At 35.1% G+C, this 20,054-nt stretch overlaps 1 protein-coding gene across 1 annotated transcript; it reads left to right on the top strand.

Moving 5' to 3' along the window:
- Positions 1–12,725: 12,725 nt before the first annotated feature.
- Positions 12,726–14,778, top strand: LOC114400447. The gene is made up of 3 exons (XM_028362894.1): positions 12,726–13,234; positions 13,319–13,613; positions 14,167–14,778. Exons 1-3 carry the CDS (start codon positions 12,726–12,728, stop codon positions 14,776–14,778), a joined length of 1,416 nt encoding a protein of 471 aa, XP_028218695.1.
- The last annotated feature ends 5,276 nt before the right edge of the window (positions 14,779–20,054 follow it).

Raw genomic sequence — 20,054 nt, 5'->3', positions numbered from 1 at the left:
ATTAAGAAAAAATACACAAGAGACGCAATTTGTTTAACGTGGAAAACCCCTCAATGCAAGGGTAAAAACCATGGATCGTCCAGAACAAAGAAATAACTCCACTATAATCAATAAAGATACAAGAGAGTCTCCAATAAGTGCCCTGAAACATGCTACATATAGCCAAATCAAAACAGACCCCAAGGCTTTACAATAGAGACAAAAAGATGAAACCCCAAAATATAGAGTAGAGAATCGAAAATACTTATCTCTTTATTTGTATATTTTGTTGAAGATCTAACCACACAATTTGAAGTATCATGTGTTTAGAATCGGCTGCCCAAAAATCAGCTCAATCCAACGGTGAACGAATCTACAACTGCAATTTGAAAAACACTCTCGGGTGGGTGTGTGAAAATCACAATGATTTTTCCTCTCCTTTCTCTTTCAATGTTTTGTAACTATTTTTCCCTCTCAAATGAGTCTCTTTTTCTCTCCCTAATCTGAACCCTCTCCACTTAAATAAGTCAGCCAAAATGAGTCTTCTCATTTGGTCCTTTACTCCACATAGGAAGGAAGCCTAAAAAACCCAACACAAAATGCGGCGGTGCAAGTACCGCAAGTACCTAGAGTATGTGGACTCTAATGGCTACCATGGAATACTCGTGGATGATAATGACTTCCACTTGAGGGGGAGGCTACCATGTGGAGGCTATCTATGACTGTGTAATCGATTACCAGAGTCATGTAATGGATTACTAGTGAAAAAGTTTTGGAAAATCTTTTGAAAAGACACATATCTTCAAACTATTTTGAACAAACACAATGGGCCTATATATATGTCCTTACTTCAGAAAGAGGTAAAATCTCAAAGAACTTAACTTTCAAAACCTCTCTAAACATTTTTGGTCAAACTCTTGCAAATTATTGAGAATTCTTCTAGGAACTTCAAGTCGTATCATCTGTTCTAAAAGAGAGAAATCATTTTGTTCATCTTATAAAACTCAATAGTTGTAATCAAGAGATTGTTTGTCTCTTGGCATGTGAGAAACTCAAACACAAGGGTGAGGAATCCCAAGGTGTGTTCAGAAATTCTAAAGAATTTACAAGGATAGTGGAAAATCTCAAGTGGGTTACTTGAGGACTGGACGTAGGCACAGGAAGTGACCGAACCAAAATAAATCGAATTTACAATTCTCTCTTCCCTTATCTCGTTTATTTTTATTGCAATTTACTTTATCTTGCACATTTAAAGAACATTGTTAAATTGATTATTGTTTCTTCTTCTACATTCTAAATCTATCACATATCATTTAAAAAAGGATTAAAGCTTGTTAGTCGAAAAAATTTTAAGACTTAATTCACCCCCCTCCCCTCCTTAAGTTATTGAGGCCACTTGTTCCACACAAAATACCATGAACCAAATACTTACAAAATCATTACTTCAACTTGAATATCAATCAGTTAGATGAACCTCAGCTAAACATAGTAGTTGGACATGAGCACACGCACAAAAAATTACTCAATTATATGACATAACAGGCTTTCTCAACATCAACTATAGATATTGCGAAATCCATTTATTTTATCCAGATGACACCGCTATTAGGATAGCTTCTAATAAGCTTCTCAAACTCATCGGCAATTCTAGGTACATCCTCCTTGATAAATTTTCCATAACAACCCTTGTTTTCTTCTCCTTGCATAATATACTTGCCACATTAGAAATCAAAAAAGCAAAAGAGAAAAAATGATTAAGGGGCAAACAACATCCTTTTTTGTTAAAGAAGTAGGCTAAGACTTAGGAATGTGGGTCCACCCTGAACCCATCCCAAGTCGTGGTCTATTCCAACATGGTCATTACTACCCAAACTGTTATTAATTAGTGCTATAAAATAATTAAGAGGTCAAAACAAATGAAGAATGAACACTTTATTAAAATAGTTTAACTTTTTGCACAAAAGATTTCTAAACCTAGACTCTTGATCTCTAAACAAAGTGTCACCATACACAGAAAGAAATTTCATTTCAAAAATCAAGAAAAAATATATATCCCAATGATTGTAAACCACTATATTTGAATTGAAATATAGACAAAAAAATCCACTTATTTACCCACCTCCCTAACAATGTGTATTGTTTCCTCCACGTAAGGTTATCAAACTCGAGAGTTTACATAGACTCGTGAGAGTTTTATAGACTCAACTCGTAGACTCATAAGAGTCTACTTCATATGAAAATAATAATAAAATATCTATAAATAACATACTAATAAATATTTTAATAATATAATAAAACAAAATAGTAAATCATAAAGTTCAGAATATTTAAATAACCAAGTCTGGTAATAATATATCACTACTAGATAATAACTTGCAGAGGTTATAGTAGAGGTAGATCATTCTCATTCAGGGTTTGATGTTATTAGAGAATAAAGATTTGATAATATTAAAAGTGAGAAATTTGTATTTGAGAATAATACATTAAATGAAGGTATGCTGAATGTTATACAGACAAAAAACAATAAAAAATGATTTACATTTTGGTTTAATTTTTTTAACTTGCTAACTCGTTGATTCGGTGGTAAACTTGAGAGTCTACTGAGCTTACTTAGAGTTTATAGAGTTTGTTCAGAGTCTTCTAAAAAAGTGTTTACTCAAGAATCAACTTGCAGAGAACAAGCGGACTTATAAACTCGTAAGAGTTAGCGAGTTAACTCGAGAGTTTGACAACTATGTCTCCAAGTCTCTAGTGAGCAATTACAAGATCTTCCTCTTCCTATTTACCAAGCAAAACAGGCACCATTCAGTACTTTAATAGTCAAAAACATTTTAGTCAGTATAGTAAAAGAATATACCTTCAGGAGGGCATTTAAATTATCATCGGGATCAGAATGATTAGCCTCAAAATGCGATTCATCCACATGTTTAACACGAGATTCTATCCCCCATGGACGATAATTGGTTGTTATCCACCCTCTTACTTGTTTTTCTTGTTCTATCTTGTTCATATGTCGGTCCTAGGTAATCATATTCATTTGCAGTTCTGGCCTTTTGACTGCCTATTCGACCATTTTGTGGATCAAAATACACAAATGGTGTCAAATTTCCCCCCATTCTACCACTTGGAACACGGTCCACATTATTCGGATAAGAGGGCTCTCTTTCTAGCAGTTTGGGCCAACCAAATCAATTCTTGTCACCGGAAACATATGTTACTTCATCCTCCAAGGTATCATCATGAGATAAAACTGAAGAGCCAGGCAACACAGCAGAGTCTCTAAGGTTTGAGGAAGAAAGAGGATCCCTTCTAGAGGTGTTCCCTTTTGACAGGCTCTTAACTTTGAAATGTAACTTTCAATTAGAACATTTTTTAGTATTAGATTAATCGCTTCCTTACCAGAAAATTTCAAAATATATACCTGTCAACATATCTTAATGTGTTAAGTGTATGCTCGCATGAACCTGAACTAGGTGAAATGCATGATATCATTAAAGTGCGCGAATCTCCAACAAAAGAATCTCGCAGAACTTCAGTCAATTTACTTCCTCTGAAAGGGATATGCCCGGGGTAAACTTTTATTTATTCCTGCCCCTTCAATCCTAGAATAAAACTTAAAAAAACATGTGAATCAACCAAATAGGCAATCTTAAAAAAACATGTGAATCAACCAAATAGGCAATCTTCCGGTTACTCAAATGAAATATCAGCTAAAAATATGATCGAAGATAAAAACAAAATCCCACCTAGTCTGCTTATCATTATCTGTCGTATCTGCACCACGTTCACTTCCAGCCAGATCTATAAAAGATAGTTTGCCCACAAGTCGAGCAGGCTTTGATTTAGTCCCATCAGCTGATCCCTTGATACAAAGTTGAAGTATAGCATGTGATCGAGAGGATTCCTCATTTGCTCCTCTTGTACCAGTACTTCTTGTGGAATTTCCTCTCAATAAATTCCTTGATTGTCTCAACTTTAGATAATTTATATTCTTGCAAGCTAACAATGCAAACCTGCTGTTTCCCATCCTCCCTCATGCAAAGTTTTCTACAAAATCAAAAACTAATCAAGCAAATAATCCTCAAAGTTATAATTATTCCAGTTTGCAAGTTGATAACTTACTTTCGTTCATTGAGGAGATAAAAAAGTTTTCCCCTGTATATTTCGAAGAAACTATTGGAAACCTTGGTTCCAGTATGTGTGGTGCAATGATCTTAAAATCTTGTGGGATGCTTTGAGAGGCAATTGTTGCATAGTATATGTCTTCCCACTCCTTAGATAATGAAGTAATTCAATATCAACTAAAATGTTTCGAGGTAAATAAAATACATGTTTAACAAACTGCTTCATCGATTACTGATGAAATAGTGATTAACTTATTCAAAGTATATAGTAGAACATCGACATCTGTTCAAATTCATCTCCAAAAAGAGAGACATTCATAAGATATTCTAATTTAATTAGGATAACACTTGTAGTTCAGAAAACATAGGAAATGGGGTAGAGTGAGTTTATAGAATTCAAAGAAGAAAATGAAGATTTGAAGAGGAAAAAATAAATCAAGCACGACTAAATCATTGACCCAGATAATTTTTTAAATGGTATATCAGTATATGTAATAAAATTTGATCCACTATGCGCCCAAGACAATATTTACTTGACATGTATAAATTGAAACAAATACCACATACAACTAATATCTGAAAGGAGAGAATTAAAATGAACACTCTTTATGGCATTGAAAGGTCTGGAGATAGTGCTAAATCTTATCAAAGGGAAATTCATCAAAACAAAAGCCAAATAAGTTCATGTGGGTTAAAAAGAAAACATAGAATTTGTCTTGTAATTCAAACCTTTAATGTAAGAAACACAGACATAAGTTTGCAAGCCTATCTAGCATAGAGATGCCATTTTGGTGGTGTCCGACATAACATATTGACTACACATATCCAGATGTGACTAATTTTAAAATTATTCAGATACATAGACAATACTTTAAGCAACTTATAACAATACTCCACCAATCAACTTCATTTTAATGTATAATGTACTTTATAAGATATAAGTAAATGTTAGCTCATCTATATGATTACACATACCTATGAATATGTAACAATTGAGAATATAATTACCCAATTGAACCCTCACTTTCCCTCTACCCTCAAAGTACAAGAAGAACAATTGAGAACTTTATTCATGAATGAATAAGAATGTACATAAGGGCGTTTATTTATACCCTGTTAATCCAGATTTTTCTCCAATTACTGCTACTCCTATTTTAAGCAACCTATCCCTTACTTTTTTCTTTTGTTTTTTACATCTAATAACTAATTATCTTCTTAAAATAATATGACAACTAACTTGCTAATCAAGCCTCTAATTTCACTTATTACAACTTTCCCCCTCTTCAAACATAGGACTTGTCCTCAAGGCCTGTTAGCTCTCCAATTAAAATCTGGAAATTGGTGTTGCATACTGTATAATTCCTTCCAAACTGCATCTTATGGGTTGGTATGTTGCCATTGAATCAATACCTATGTGACAACTCTGTTGCCCTTTCTCTTCATTCATCTATCCAGAACCACTAGTGGTTGTGGTTCAAATTCACCCTCATCATTGTACACTAGTAGTTCTTGTGATGCTATGTGAGGACCATGATGTTCTTTTAGCAGGGAAACATGAAATACATCATGTATTCTTGTTCCAGCAGGTAACTCAACTCTGTAAGCTACTTTGCCCACTCTTTCTACTACTTTGAAAGGTCCATAGTACCTTGCAGCCAGCTTGTGGAATGCTGAATTTGCCAAACTTAGTTGCTTGCATGGTTGTATTTTCAAGTAAACAAAGTCTCCACAGTTGAATTCTTTGTATGCCCTTTTGAGATCAACATACTTCTTCATCCTCTCCTGAGCCTTTGTTAAATTGTCCTATAAAAGCTTTGCTATTTGTTGTCTGGTTTTTATCATATAAGCTACTGCTTCTACTAATAATTCTCCTTGTACTGTAATATTTGGCATAGGAGGAGAGTAGCCATATAGTGATTCAAATGGTGTCATCTTGATAGTTGTATGAAACTTAGTGTTATACCATAATTCTGCCAAGGCTATATGTTCTGTCCATTTCTTAGGTAATTCACCCGTAACACACCTCAAGTATCCTTCTAAAGCCTTGTTTAATGTCTCTGTTTGTCCATCAGTTTGAGGGTGGAAGGGTGTGGATTTAAGCAATTTAACTTCATGTTGTTGCATTAACTCAGACCAAAAAGCACTCATAAAGATGTTATCCCTATCAGAAATGATCTCGGATGGCCAACCATGTAATCTTACAATGGTGTCCATAAATACTTGTCCTATTTTAGCTGCTCCAAAAGGGTGAGCTAATGGTATAAAATGAGCATACTTTGTGTATCTATCACAAACCACAAAGATAATTGTCATTCCATTAGATTAAGGGAGCCTCATAATAAAATCCATTGAAATGGACTTCCAGGCTCTATCTGGGATATATAATGGCTAAAGCAATTCAGTAGGCATTTGTAACAATGGTTTATTTTTCTGGCAGATATGGCATTACAACACCCACTTCCTGACCTCCCTCTATAATCCCTTCCAATAAAATTACTCTTTAATCCTCCTAAATGTTAGATAGTCCACTGAATGTCCTCCAGTTACAGTGTTGTGGTAGTGATGTAGGATCCTTTCTTTCATTTGCAGATATGCTTTGATTACCACTTTTCCTTTTCTTCTAATAAATGTGCCATCAAATGTGTATTGATTGTAAGAACCCTGATTTATCCTGATTTTGTCCACTATCTTCTGTAATTTTGTATCAGTTTTTCATGAATCTGTAGCCTTCATCAGTAACTGAGATGTGACTTGGAAGATTGCTGCTATGCTTCCTTGTTTTTGCCCTGACAATGCATCAGCTACCACATTTTCTTTTCTTTTTTTATACTCAATACTAAAATCCAATCCCATGAGTTTCTCTAATCCCCAATTTTGCATCAAGGTTGTTGGAGGTTGCTCAAGAAGGTGCTTTAATGCTTTTTGGTCAGTCTTGATTATGAAGTGTTGTCCAAGGAAGTAGTGTTGCCATTTTTTCACAGCAAATAATATAGCATAGAATTCTTTCTCATAGGCTGAGAGTAATTGATACTTTGGGCCCATGGCTTTGCTAATGTAGGCTATTGGGTGGCCTTTTTGAAGAAGTACAACACCAATACCTACTCCTGAAGCATCTGTTTTGACTGTGAAAGGTTGACCAAATTCTAGTAAAGCTAATACCGGAGCAGATGTCAAGGCCTTTTTCAATTTAACAAGTGTTGATTCAGTGTCTTCTGTCCATCTGAACTCAATGTCTTTCTGCAACAATTGTGTAAGTGGATGAGCAAGCTTGCCATAGTTCTGAATAAATCTTCTATAGTAGCCTGAGAGACCTAAAAATCCTCTTAATTCTTTGGCTGTCTCAGGTCTTGGCCACTGTTGGATTGCCTTAATTTTATCTGGATCTGGATGCACACCTTTGGCAAAAATCAAATGTCCTAAGTAATTGATTTTGGTCGTTCCAAAGCTGCATTTTTTGTAGTTGAGTGCCAAGTTGTGTTCTCGTAATATTTGTAGTGTAGTGTGTAGGTAGTGAATGCGTTTTGACCATGTCTTGGTATAGACCAAGATGTCATCAAAGAAAACCAAAATGAACTTCCTAAGGTGCTCCCTGAAAATATCATTCATCAGGTTTTGAAATGTGGATGGTGCATTACTGAGTCCAAAAGGTAACACAACCCACTCATAGTGCCCACTATGGGTTCTAAAGGCAGTTTTATGAATGTCCTCTCTACCATTCTGACTTGGTTGTATCCACTTTGTTAGTCCAGTATAGTAAAGTAACTCGCACCATTTAATTCATCCAATAGATCTTCTATTAAAGGCATAAGGAACTTGTTCTTTACTGTCAAAGCATTTAGTTTTCTTAAATTAGTGCAACATCTCCATGAGCCATCTTTCTTTTTAAACAAAACTAATGGCGATGCATAGTAGCTTCCACTTTCTTTGATAAACCCAGTGTTGAGTAAAGCCTTAACTTGTCTTTCTATTTCCTCCTTTTGAGCATGTGGATACCTGTATGGTTTCAAAAAGAATGGTTTATCACTAACCAAGGAGATTTTGTGATCGTATTGTCTTTTGGGGGGCAATGTTGTGGGCTCCTTGAATAACTGCTAGTATGTCTCTAACAAAGGATGCAGTTTAGATTCCTATTCTTGAGTCAACTTGTGATCCTTCACCGATATCTCCTTATAGCAAACTGGTCCTTGTAGTGCTACTAACATGGCCTGGCAATGAGCTAGTTTTAATTTACCTTCCAATTCCATGATGTTCTCTGAAATTTGTTCACCTTGTAAGTGGACCAGTTTTCCTTGATGTTGAAACTGCATTGTCAGCTGAGCACAATTCCAGTTGATGTCACATAGTGTCTTGAACCACTGCATACCCAGAATCACCCCAAAAATACTGCTAGGCTAAACTAAAAAATCAGCTTGAAAAATATGATCACCAAACCGCCATTCTACCAGAGTACAACTTATAGTAATAACCATTTGTTTATTAGATGCAACCATAGCTGGAAAAAATTTTATGCTTTGAGACTTAAGTTCGAGTGATTTTACCCACTTGGCACTAATGAAGTTATGTGTACTTCCAGTGTCCATTAAAAAAGGCATTGGTTGTTTCTTAATTAAGCCTGTCATCTGTAGGGTCTTCCCCCCAACTACACCTTGTAATGCATTAAGGGATATATGAACATCTGCATCCCAAATTAAATCCAGACTTTGTTCTACTAATTCAGTTTCTTGCTCTCGTTCATATTCAAATGTAAATTCAGCAGTCATATTATCTTGTGCACTGAAAATAGCAGTTAGTTTACCCCATACTTTACATAGTTGCTTATGATCCCTATCCCATTTTTCACCACAAAATCTACATAGTCCCTTTACAATTCGTTCACTAATTTGCTTCCTAGAGCTGAGATTTGTGGATGATACCTTAGAATCTGTTGGAAGTGTTGAAAATGTAGGATTTTGAGATTGACTTTGTTGTAAGGTGGTGATTGGATAACTTTTAGTGTGTGAAGATGTAGAAGACCAAGATCTTGTATATTTGACTTAAGATTCGAAACTTATGGATTTTGCTAGTGAGAATTTCTTTGCCATTCCTTGAAGGACCTCCTCTTGTAATCTTGCAATTCGTATAGCTTCTTGAATTGTCTTTGGCCTATGAACCCTTACTGATTTCTCAAGCTTAGGGGTTAAAACAAAAAGAAAGAAACTTAATGCTAAGTCTTCTGTAATTAATACTCGAGCTAACAATGTGTCAAAGTTTTCCAGGTAATCGATCAAAGGGCCATCTTGCTTCAATCTTGAAATTTCTGCTATTGGATCATCGAATGCACCCGTGTTGAATCTGCTTCCAGCATCGTGAATGATTTGTTGCCAAGAATTCCCTATGTTATTATTGTTCTGCATGTAATGCCTTTGCTATGCAAAGGCTTTATCATCCATCGATAGTAATAACAAACAACTTCTTTGTTCTTCAGGGGTACCCTCCAATTCAAAAAATTGTTCTACTTTTGCTTTCCAATCTCGAAAGTTGGAGCCATCAAAGGGCAGAAATGGAATTTGTGCTCTATCATGTATTGAAAGAACCGTTTCCGGCATTTCATTGTGATGACCTTCGTCTTTCGTGATTTTCTTGTTGGCGTTCATCGCTGCGATTGCTGATGTGAGGCTTTCGATCGATATCTGCACTATTTCCAACATTTTCTGTATTGATTCTTGATGATTAGAGAGATTCTTTTCATAGAATTCCATGCAATTCTCGAGTTCCTTCGTGGTCACCATCGTCATTGAGCTAATCTGATACCAATTATAGCAATTGGGAATAGAATTACCCAATTGAACCCTCACTCACTCTCTACCCTCAAAGTACAAGAGGAACAATTCAGAACTTTATTCATAAATGAATAAAAATGTACATAAGAGTGTTGATTTATACCCTCTTAATCCAGATTTTCCTCTAATTACTACTACTCCTATTTTAAGCAACCTATCCCTTACTTTTTTATTTTGTTTTTGACAGCTAATAACTAATTATCTTCTTAAAATAATATGACAACTAACTTGTTAATCAAGCCTCTAATTTCACTTATTACAGAATACTTAATCTAAAATTTGGTATGTATGGTCATTGAGATAATATTACATTACTCAATGCTTAGATTTTTTAATTGATATATCCTATATTAGTGGAGTAAGTATTGAAGATTTACTACTGAACTAAGTGCATTTCTTCCCTACACACACAGAGTCCATTGTCCAAGTACTACAATTTTTAGAATTTGAAGTGTCCCCATGTTAGTGTTAGTGCTTTACAGTTGCAAACTAATATGTTTAACTGTCAATTATATATGCTTCATGGATATGGAAGTAAAAAGTCATAGAACATACAAACAATTGAAATCATTAGTCATCTTCAGTTTCATTCATGTCCTTCACTATACCTGTAAACCCAAAATGTTTTGAAATATTCATGGAGCATTAAATGACTTTATCCTAAAAAAAATATAGTGAAAAGATAGTAATTGTTCAATTCAATTCTAAAATGTTGAAAGGTATTCTTAGTTTCTATAATTTGGTGGTTAGTGCTCAACGACTCATTTGTCAATTAGAAATAAACAACATCTTACTAGTTTGACCATATGCAAAGCAAGTTGCTTTTGTTTGTTGGAAAATCAAAGGAATAATCAACTCCACGGTCTCAACATACACCTAGAGCAAACAAAAAAGTAATTAATCTATTGAAACTAATGAATAATTAGTCAACATGGTCACAAGAGCTACAACTAACTAAATACTCACTTCATCATTTCAAGCATCTTCATTCAACACAACATAAAAACAAACTCATGTTTCTCAATATTCTATTAAGTCAACCTACAGACACAAGTAAAGTGGAGATAAATTCAGAAAAGGCACAAACCTAGACAGTGTAGCATGAATGTTTCAATTGTAAATTTGTAATATGAGTGTATCAACATTAATTAATTGGAAAAATATTGACCTTAGTAAATTGTCTCTTTGATAGTAATTGTAAGGTCTAGTCAGTGCAATTTGAATTGTTTACACATAGATCATAGAATGAGAAAGAGAAATTTTGAAGGGGAATTATAATTTTGCACATAATCTGGTTTATACCTCTTTGTTGCAATAGCATTCCATAAAAGATGTTGGACAAAAAAGTGGAATTTAGAATGAGCAATTTTTGCTCCCTTTTATTTCATCAGAGCACATGCCTTATTGTCCCACTCACTCCTTTCAAAAGTTAAATAACTCACTACTCTCATTGGTCTCCTCTCTTTGATGCAAGCCACCTAACCCAGATCTCTCAGCTGCATTTCCGATCAACCCATCATAGCACTCCAATAAAAAAATTTGTCAACCCACAATTTGTGGTACATCAATTGCATGACCCATAAGCACATAAGAACCTGTAACAAGTGCAGCCTTAGAGGGAAATGAAGAAGGAAAAGGTGGGACCAAAGCAAGAAGACACATGGAAAATGAGGAAGGAGAGAGGCGTAGCATGAGGGCCAGAATAACTAACTCTAGGCTGGCTGATTTTGTGTGGTCCCAAAAGTAGTTTAAGAAGAAAAATGCGAGAGAGAGGGGGGCAGTTATTATGTGATATCATTTCCTTCCTCTTTGGGGTTCTAGTTACTTTCTCTGTTATTCCTTTCTACAATTTCTGTCATTGTACTTCTGCAATTGGCATTTTAATCAATACAACTCCTGTTTCCATTTCCTTTTCTTGTCCTTTTCTTGTTGCTTGTGGTATCACTGTTACATTTGGTGATTTCATTCGAACATGCCAGATAATACACGTCTTAAGGAGCTTTCTGTGAACATGTCCAAGCTGCTCGAGATATTAGAAGCCGATAGGCAAGAGAATAAAGCTCGATCCGAAACTCTAGAGGCTACAATGGACACATTGCTGAAATCGAACAACAACTCTGGTGCGAATTTGCACATGAACGTTGCGGGAAACAACTCCATTGGAGGTTCGCCATCTCCTCCACCATTTCAGGTGCACAATGTGAAACTTAACTTTCCTCGTTTCGACAGATCTGAAGTTCTTCAATGGATTTTCAAGGCTGAGCAATTTTTTGACTACTATAACACTCCGGATACTCAACGTCTTACCATTGCTGCAATTCACATGGAAAAAGAGGTAGTTCCCTGGTTCCAAATGACTAATCAATCTACTCCATTTCAGTCATGGATTGATTTTACTCGTGCTTTAGAACTGGAATTTGGTCCATCTCCATATGAATGTACTAGATCTCAGTTATTCAAATTGTCACAAATAGGATTCGTTCACGATTATCACACTCAGTTCACTGCTCTTGCAAACTGCGTACAAGGTGTTACTAGTGAAGCTTTGATTGATTGCTTTGTGGGAGGACTTAAACCTGATATTCAACGTGATGTAATAGCCCAATCACCAACTACACTACTACGTTGTGTATCTCTAGCCAAGCTATTTGAGGAGAAATACTTACCCAAGCACAAGCCATTTCAAAGTCCCTACTAGAACCGTAACCAAAACACAACCCAAAACACAAACATAAACACAAGCCTACCTTCTTCTCAGTCAATCAAATCCACAAGCCTACCACCCTTACTTCCAAGCCCCAACATGAATTACAATTCCAATTTTCCAAAACCAAGAAATGTCAGAAGAATATCACCAACTGAAATGCATATTCAAAGGGAGAAAGGGCTATGCTATACATGTGATGAGAAGTTCACTTATTCTCATAGGTGTCTTAATCGGCAATACCTATTGTTGCAAATGGATGAGGATGAAAATGTTGAAGTGCAACCGGACCCACCTCCTAGAATTGAGGAAGCCATGGGAAATTTGAATTTAGACCATCACCTATCTTATAATGCCCTTAAAGGTTCCTCGAGCCTAGGAACTATGAAGTTTAGTGGTACAATTAATGGCATGGTGGTTCAGATATTACTTGATAGTGGTAGTTCAGACAACTTTTTGCAACCTAGGATTGCTAATTGTCTGAAGCTTCCAATTGAACATGCTTCCAATTTCCAAGTCCTTGTGGGAAATGGAAACTCATTAGTTGTTGAAGGTTTGGTGAAGCAACTAGAAGTCATGGTTCAAGGTCATTCTCTCAAATTACCTGTGTAACTCCTACCAATTACTGGTGCTGATTTGGTACTTGGAGCGACATGGCTTGCTACATTGGGTCCTTATGTTTCCGATTATAGCCAGCTTACCTTGAAGTTCTACAAGGACAATCAGTTTGTCACATTACGTGGTGATCACCCTAAATTATCGGGCCTTGTTCAATTTAACCAGCTGAGGAGAATGCATCATACACATGCTATAGCTGAAGTTTTTACCTTGCAGTATAAGCAACAAGATGTGCCTCAGGATAAATGGCTTGAATTACCTAAAGATATGGAACCCGATTTGGTGATGTTGTTGCATAATTATAGAAGTATCTTTGTTGTGCCTACTGAATTACCTCCTTTAAGAACTCAGAAACATGCCATTCCATTGGTAAAGGATGCCAACCAGTAAAGGTGAGACCTTATAGATATCCCCACAGTCAAAAACAACAAATTGAAACTATGGTACAGGAAATGCTTACTGCAGGCATCATCACACCCAACACTAGTCCATTTTCTTCACCCATCATTTTGGTAAAGAAAAAGGATGGAACGTGGCGGTGTTTTGTACCAACTATAGAGCCTTGAATGCAATAACATTTAAGGACAGCTTCCCAATCCCAACTGTTGATGAACTCATTGATGAGTTATATGGCTTTAATTATTTTTCCAAACTTGACCTGAGGTCAGGTTATCACTAAATTCTCGTGGCTGCTGAGGATAGACACAAAATTGCTTTTAGAACATATCAAGGGCACTATGAATGATTAGTCATGCCATTTGGGCTTACCAACATCCCTGTTACCTTCCAAAGCCTCGTGAATGATGTTTTCAAAGACTTCTTCAGAAAATTTGTCCTGGTTTTCTTTGATGATATATTAGTATACAGTTCTACCTAGAAAGAGCATCTTTTACATTTGGAACTAGTCCTTCAATTGCTGCAGAAGCACCAATTATATGCCAAACTATCCAAATGTTCATTTGGGTTGCCAAAAGTGGATTACCTGGGACATACTGTTTCAGGCCAAGGTGTGTCAATGGATAAAGACAAAGTACAGGCAGTTTTGGATTGGCCAACACCTATTAACATTAAACAATTAAGAGGCTTTCTCGGGCTCACTAGATATTACAGAAAATTTATCAAATCTTATGTGGTAATTACAACACCTTTGACTAATTTGCTTATGAAAGATAAATTCCTGTGGGGAGTAGATGCAGATGAAGCTTTCAAAAAGCTCAAAAATGTTATCACACAAGCACCAGTTTTAGCCTTACCAAACTTTTCAATGCCTTTTACCTTGGAAACAAATGCATATGGAATAGGTGTAGGTGCTGTACTAAGTCAAATGCAACACCTCATTGCTTACTTTTCAAAAAAGTTGAATGTTAGAATGCAAAAACAATCAACTTATGCAAGGGAATTCTTTTCTATTACTAAAGCAATAGCAAAATTCAGGCATTATCTGCTTGGTCACAAATTTGTCATCAAGACGGATCAAAAGAGCCTTAAGTCACTCACTGATCAAGTTGTTCACACACCTGAGCAGCAAAATTGATTGCATAAGTTGATTGGTTATGATTTCACCATTGAGTATAAGTCAGGAAAAGAGAATGTAGTTGCTGATTCTCTTTCTAGATCTTTTATGATGGCTATATCTCAACCTAAGTTACAGCTGATTCCAGAATTAAGGGAAGCCCTTGCACAGGACAAACAATTGAATCTAATTATGCAGCTTTGTTTGCAGAACAAGCCTCCAAATCTGAGTTATTCAGTTTATGATAAGTTGTTGTATTGGAAAGGTCATCCAGTGTTACCACGAGGCCATGAAGTTGTAAAGAAAATTTTGTATGAGTTTCACAGTACATTTTTACTAGAACATTCCAAAGAATTGCTTATCAGTTTTATTGGCATGGTATGCAGCAAGACATCAAGGAGTTTGTTCAGAGTTGTCTCATTTGTCAATAGGCTAAACATGATACAACATTACCATCAGGCTTGCTTGAACCACTACCAATTCCAGACCAAATATGGGAAGATGTAGCTATGGATTTCATCACTGGCCTTCCTTCTTCTAATGGACATATGGTCATTATGGTAGTCATTGATAGACTTTCCAAGTATGCTCATTTGGCTAGTTTGAAGTCTGACTTTAATAGCAAATAAGTTGCTGAGTTATTCATGAAAACTATAGTAAAGCTGCATGGATTTCCAAGGACAATTGTCTCTGATCGAGATAAGGTTAAACCAAATAGTAAATAAGTTGCGTACAAACTATCCTGAAAATAGATTTCCCTGATTCAAAGAAGGAAAATGATTCTGGAAATAAAATCATGAATAATCGGATCTCCACTCTAGAAATCAGGTTAAACCAAATAGAAAAAACGGTAGATTTTCTTTACGAAAATTTCCAAAAAGAAAGAGATCCAAAATGTACTGAAGAACATACTAGTGGGCTTATGGCATTACAAAACAAAGATTGCATTCCCATAATTTGTAACAAAGAAAAAAATAAAAGCCTACACATTTTAGTCAAAATAAATTTTCCAAAAATAAATAAATTTAACCAAACTGAAATAATTTTGCAAGCCTTGGTAGATACTGGTTGTTCTTTCACTTCTATATGCCAAAGTGTTGTACCCAAGCACAATTGTTTCAAAAGCAACATAATAACCAAAACTAGAACAATGTCTGGAGACATAATAACAAACGATACAGAAACACGAAATTTCACTATCCAATTATCCACAAATTGTGATTTTTGGTAGTAAAATTTTTATAAATAAAGCAGATGTGGTAGACTTACGACCTGCTAAGGAGAAAATGATTTTAGGACTTGATTTTATTATACATAATAATAGATCAATTACTATTACAAAAGATTACCTATTAATTTCTACAAACTCACAAATGTCACCTATAATAGATGAGATCACATCAAAGTTACGAACACAGCGTGGTGATGCCTCCACTAATCCCACCAAGAATAAACAATGTCTTTGTGATACACCCGGTAGTTGTAAAATAAAAGAATAAAAAAATCATGGCAATATAAACACTATAAAAACATACGACACATCCCATGATTTGGTACCATCATCCCATGATTCTTATTATGAAAGTATTTTGGAAAGCATAAAAACTGAAACAGAGCTACAATATGAGTTATCTATAGCAGAATCTGATTACAAAGTTGTCAAAATTATCAAAATTATAACCTTTGACAATATACAACAAATTATAGATGGATTGAATAAAACTAGCATAATAGGAGAAGACCCTACAAAATATTGGGAAAAAGACCCAGTTATATGCAAATTAGAAATCATAAACCCATACCTGATAATTAAAACTAAAGATATTCAGTATGGGAATTTCGAACAAGAAGAATGTAAGAATCACATAAAAACCCTATTAAATCTCAAAGTTATAGCACCCAGTACTAGTCCTCATAGAAGCCCTGCTTTTATTGTTAATAAACACTCAGAACAAAAAAGAGGAAAGACTAGAATGGTCTATAATTACAAAAGGCTCAACGATAACACTAACATAGATGGATATATTATCCCCTCAAAAGATGTGTTGATAAATAGGATACAGAAAGCTAAATGGTTTTCAAAATTTGATTTAAAATCAGGATTTCACCAAGTAAAAATGCATCCTGATTCAATTAAATGGACTGCTTTTTCTTGTTCAGAAGGATTATTTGAATGGAAAGTAATGTTGTTTGGACTGAAAAATGTGCCACAAATTTTTCAACGAAAAATGGATAATATTTTTGGAAATTATAAAGAATTTACTTGTACGTATATAGATGACATACTTGTTTTTTCAAAAACCAAAGAAGAACATTATTTGCATCTCAAACAAGTTCTTCATTTATTTGAAAAATTTGGGTTAATTATTTCAAAATCAAAAATGGAAATTTGCAAAACCCATATTTCCTTTTTAGGTACGGAAATAGGAAACGGAAAAATAAGACTACAACCCCATATATCCCAAAAAATCCTTAGTTTCCCAGACAAAATGGAAGACATAAAAATCCTAAGAACTTTTCTAGGCCTTCTTAATTATGCAAGAAATTTCATCAAAGACCTAGGAAAATATACAACCCCTCTTTATAACAAAACATCTTTGACTGGACAAAGAAAATTCAATACTGAGGATATAAAGTTAGTTCAAAAGATTAAAGAAATGATTAATAACTTGTCATATCTGTCTTTACCATTAGATTCTGACTATCTAGTTATAGGATGTGATGGTTGTGAACAAGGATGGAGAGCCATCCTAAAGAAAAAGAAAAATAAATATGAAAAAAATTCATGATGAAGAAATTTGCAGGTATGCCTTGGGAAAATATCATACAAAACCTCAGGTATACTCAACATCTACAGACTATGAAGTAAATGTTGTAATAAATGATTTAGAAGGATTCAAACTCTTCTTGATTAATAAAAGCGAAATCACCATAAAAACAGATTGTGAAGCAATAGTAGCTTATGGTAGTCAACAAATAAAAAACCCCACAAAAGATGGCTTTTATTCCAAGAATATGTGTATCATAATGGAATAAAAATAAATTTTGAACACATAAAAGGAGTAAAAAATGTTGCTGCTGATATTCTCTCTCGTTTTGCAGGAATACAACAAAATGAAACCTTGTAAGGTTTCCTACCAAAACATAAAGCAGAAAATGAAGTTCGGTAATCAAGAATTGCCGGTACTTACAAATGAGTTTCACTATCCCGGTAGAGAAGCTGTTAATGATAAATTCAATTGTCTCATTGATAATATTTGGAATATTCCAAAAAATACAAATAATAATGAGCAGTTTGTTTGTTCAGTAAAAAAGGGCATCATCTGTGCTCTATACAATTTCTGCATTGCAGATAACCAAGGAGTTCCTTTTCTTACAAAAGCCTCTCCTTCTGGAAAAGGCTATACAGCTTTTGTCCTGTTATCAGGACCGCATAAAGGTGTTTATACCAATTTCAAAGACCTTTGCCTCGCAAAGGAGGGTATTCAAAGCCCAATCTATAAAGGTTTCTATTCAAGGGAAGAAGCAGAAAAAGCCCTTGAATTAAATACCACCGACATTAACAAAATAAAAAGGGCTATCGAACCAGAAAACCCGACCATAATCATAAACGCTGGCCAGACCAAAACCAGCCAAAAAACCTACAAAGAGACAGTTAGCCCAAATGTCCCAGGCTCAATAAATGACCTAAACTTAGATAATTTTAAGAAAATACAAAGTTTATTATTTAAGGTACACAATAACCAAACTCAAATTCCGGGACTATACATAGGTGTACATGCTTATTTTAACCAAAAATTTGTATGTATCAATAAAACCCCATACTGCCAAGACAAAACTAATTGTCCGTGCAAGATAAAATTCCTCTTTAGAAAAGCCAGACTGGACATGGACATGGACCTGTTTAAGTCCTTCGGATATGAAGACTTAGCAATTTCTGCAAAAAGTCTATTGGACTATGGGTGTTTGGAATCAATCCTGATTCCTCCATCTGATAGATTCGAGGAATTTAATCCCTCAATCAATGAAGCCATAAACTTAATCCAGGCAGAAATGATGGACTACATTGCCATTAAGATAACTACCTGCCCGAGCAATTTCAGTGATCAGAATTATCCTTGCCATGTTATGAAACTCTTACCCGAGGATCATAGAGATTATCCCTGCCTATTCAATGATGAATATGAAAGCTGGGATGTACAAGGCAATACACAATACCAATATAGCCTTATGAGGGCACAAATCCAGGGCTATCAATGGTTCTTCTCAGAAGAGGACAAACGTGAGTTTGATCTGATAAAAGAAACTCATGACACAAAACTTTTCCTACCCTTATACAATGGAAAAATTTTCATTCCTTTTCCTGTGGACCACATCAACAAATTAGTTTAGTTCTTCCAGAAAGAGAAAAAAGACAAGGAGATTTATGAAGCCAGCGGATGCCATGGACAACAAACTCCTCCTTTCCCTTCTACTAATCTCTCAATGGAAGACTCATCTGACATTTTTTGTTCTGGAAATATCCAAGATGAAGAAGATGTTACAATTACAAAGACAAGCAAGAGTTAAAGACCAATGTATCCTGCCTAAAGAAAAGCTAAAATCCAAGGTAGGAATCTTTACTATTGCATAGATTAGACATTGAGCTTATCTGTAATAAATGTATTTGTAAAGGACAGCCCTGTGACAGAGTAAAGGAACAGTGATTTTACTGTTCTCGACTGAAGGGGTTTTGTCTTGTTGTGTAAACTTTCTCTATATAAAGGGTGTTGAGGTTCAGTTGAAGACACACGCTGAACAATATCATACCCAATATTAAGAGAGAGTTTTACTTAGAAAGAGAAGCTTGTAATAGTTGTCTATGCAATAATATCAAGTTCTTTTCTACATCTTTCCCCCTCTACCCCAAAAGTTTTCACCGATAAACTATAAGTACTAATCTCACTATGTCTGACTAATTCTTGTGAAGGCACCCTCAAGGGGCCTTAGTTATCTCTATTTGGAAAATGCGAATATGATTTAGAACCCAGCTGCTTGTAAACAGTAATGTTTATTTTTCTTTTCTCCTTTACTTGTTTTTCGAAAACCTGGGATTGGTAAGCCTGCAAAGGTGTGCCCTTGATAACTGTTTTTGAAAAACTATGAAAGTCCTTTTTAGTTAGGCTGGTGCTTTGAGGAAAATAAGATCTACATAAGACCCAAAAGAAAGTTTGGGCAGTTCGCGATCTTCAGTACTCAGCTTAATACCCAGAAAATTGATAAGGACGTTGTTTTTTTTTTTTTTAAAAAAAAAAAAG

The sequence above is a fragment of the Glycine soja genome, chromosome 19, assembly GCF_004193775.1.
Source record: "Glycine soja cultivar W05 chromosome 19, ASM419377v2, whole genome shotgun sequence".
Lineage (NCBI taxonomy): Eukaryota > Viridiplantae > Streptophyta > Magnoliopsida > Fabales > Fabaceae > Glycine > Glycine soja.
This window is presented reverse-complemented; position numbering and strand designations above follow the sequence as displayed.

Coding starts and splice junctions, on each gene's coding strand:
- LOC114400447 (XM_028362894.1), top strand. CDS start 12,726: ATGAATTACAATTCCAATTTTCCAAAACCAAGAAATGTCAGAAGAATA. Junction 13,235..13,318: donor CATTCTCTCAAATTACCTGT/GTAACTCCTACC, acceptor TTCCGATTATAG/CCAGCTTACCTTGAAGTTCT. Junction 13,614..14,166: donor AGAAACATGCCATTCCATTG/GTAAAGGATGCC, acceptor CAATTGCTGCAG/AAGCACCAATTATATGCCAA.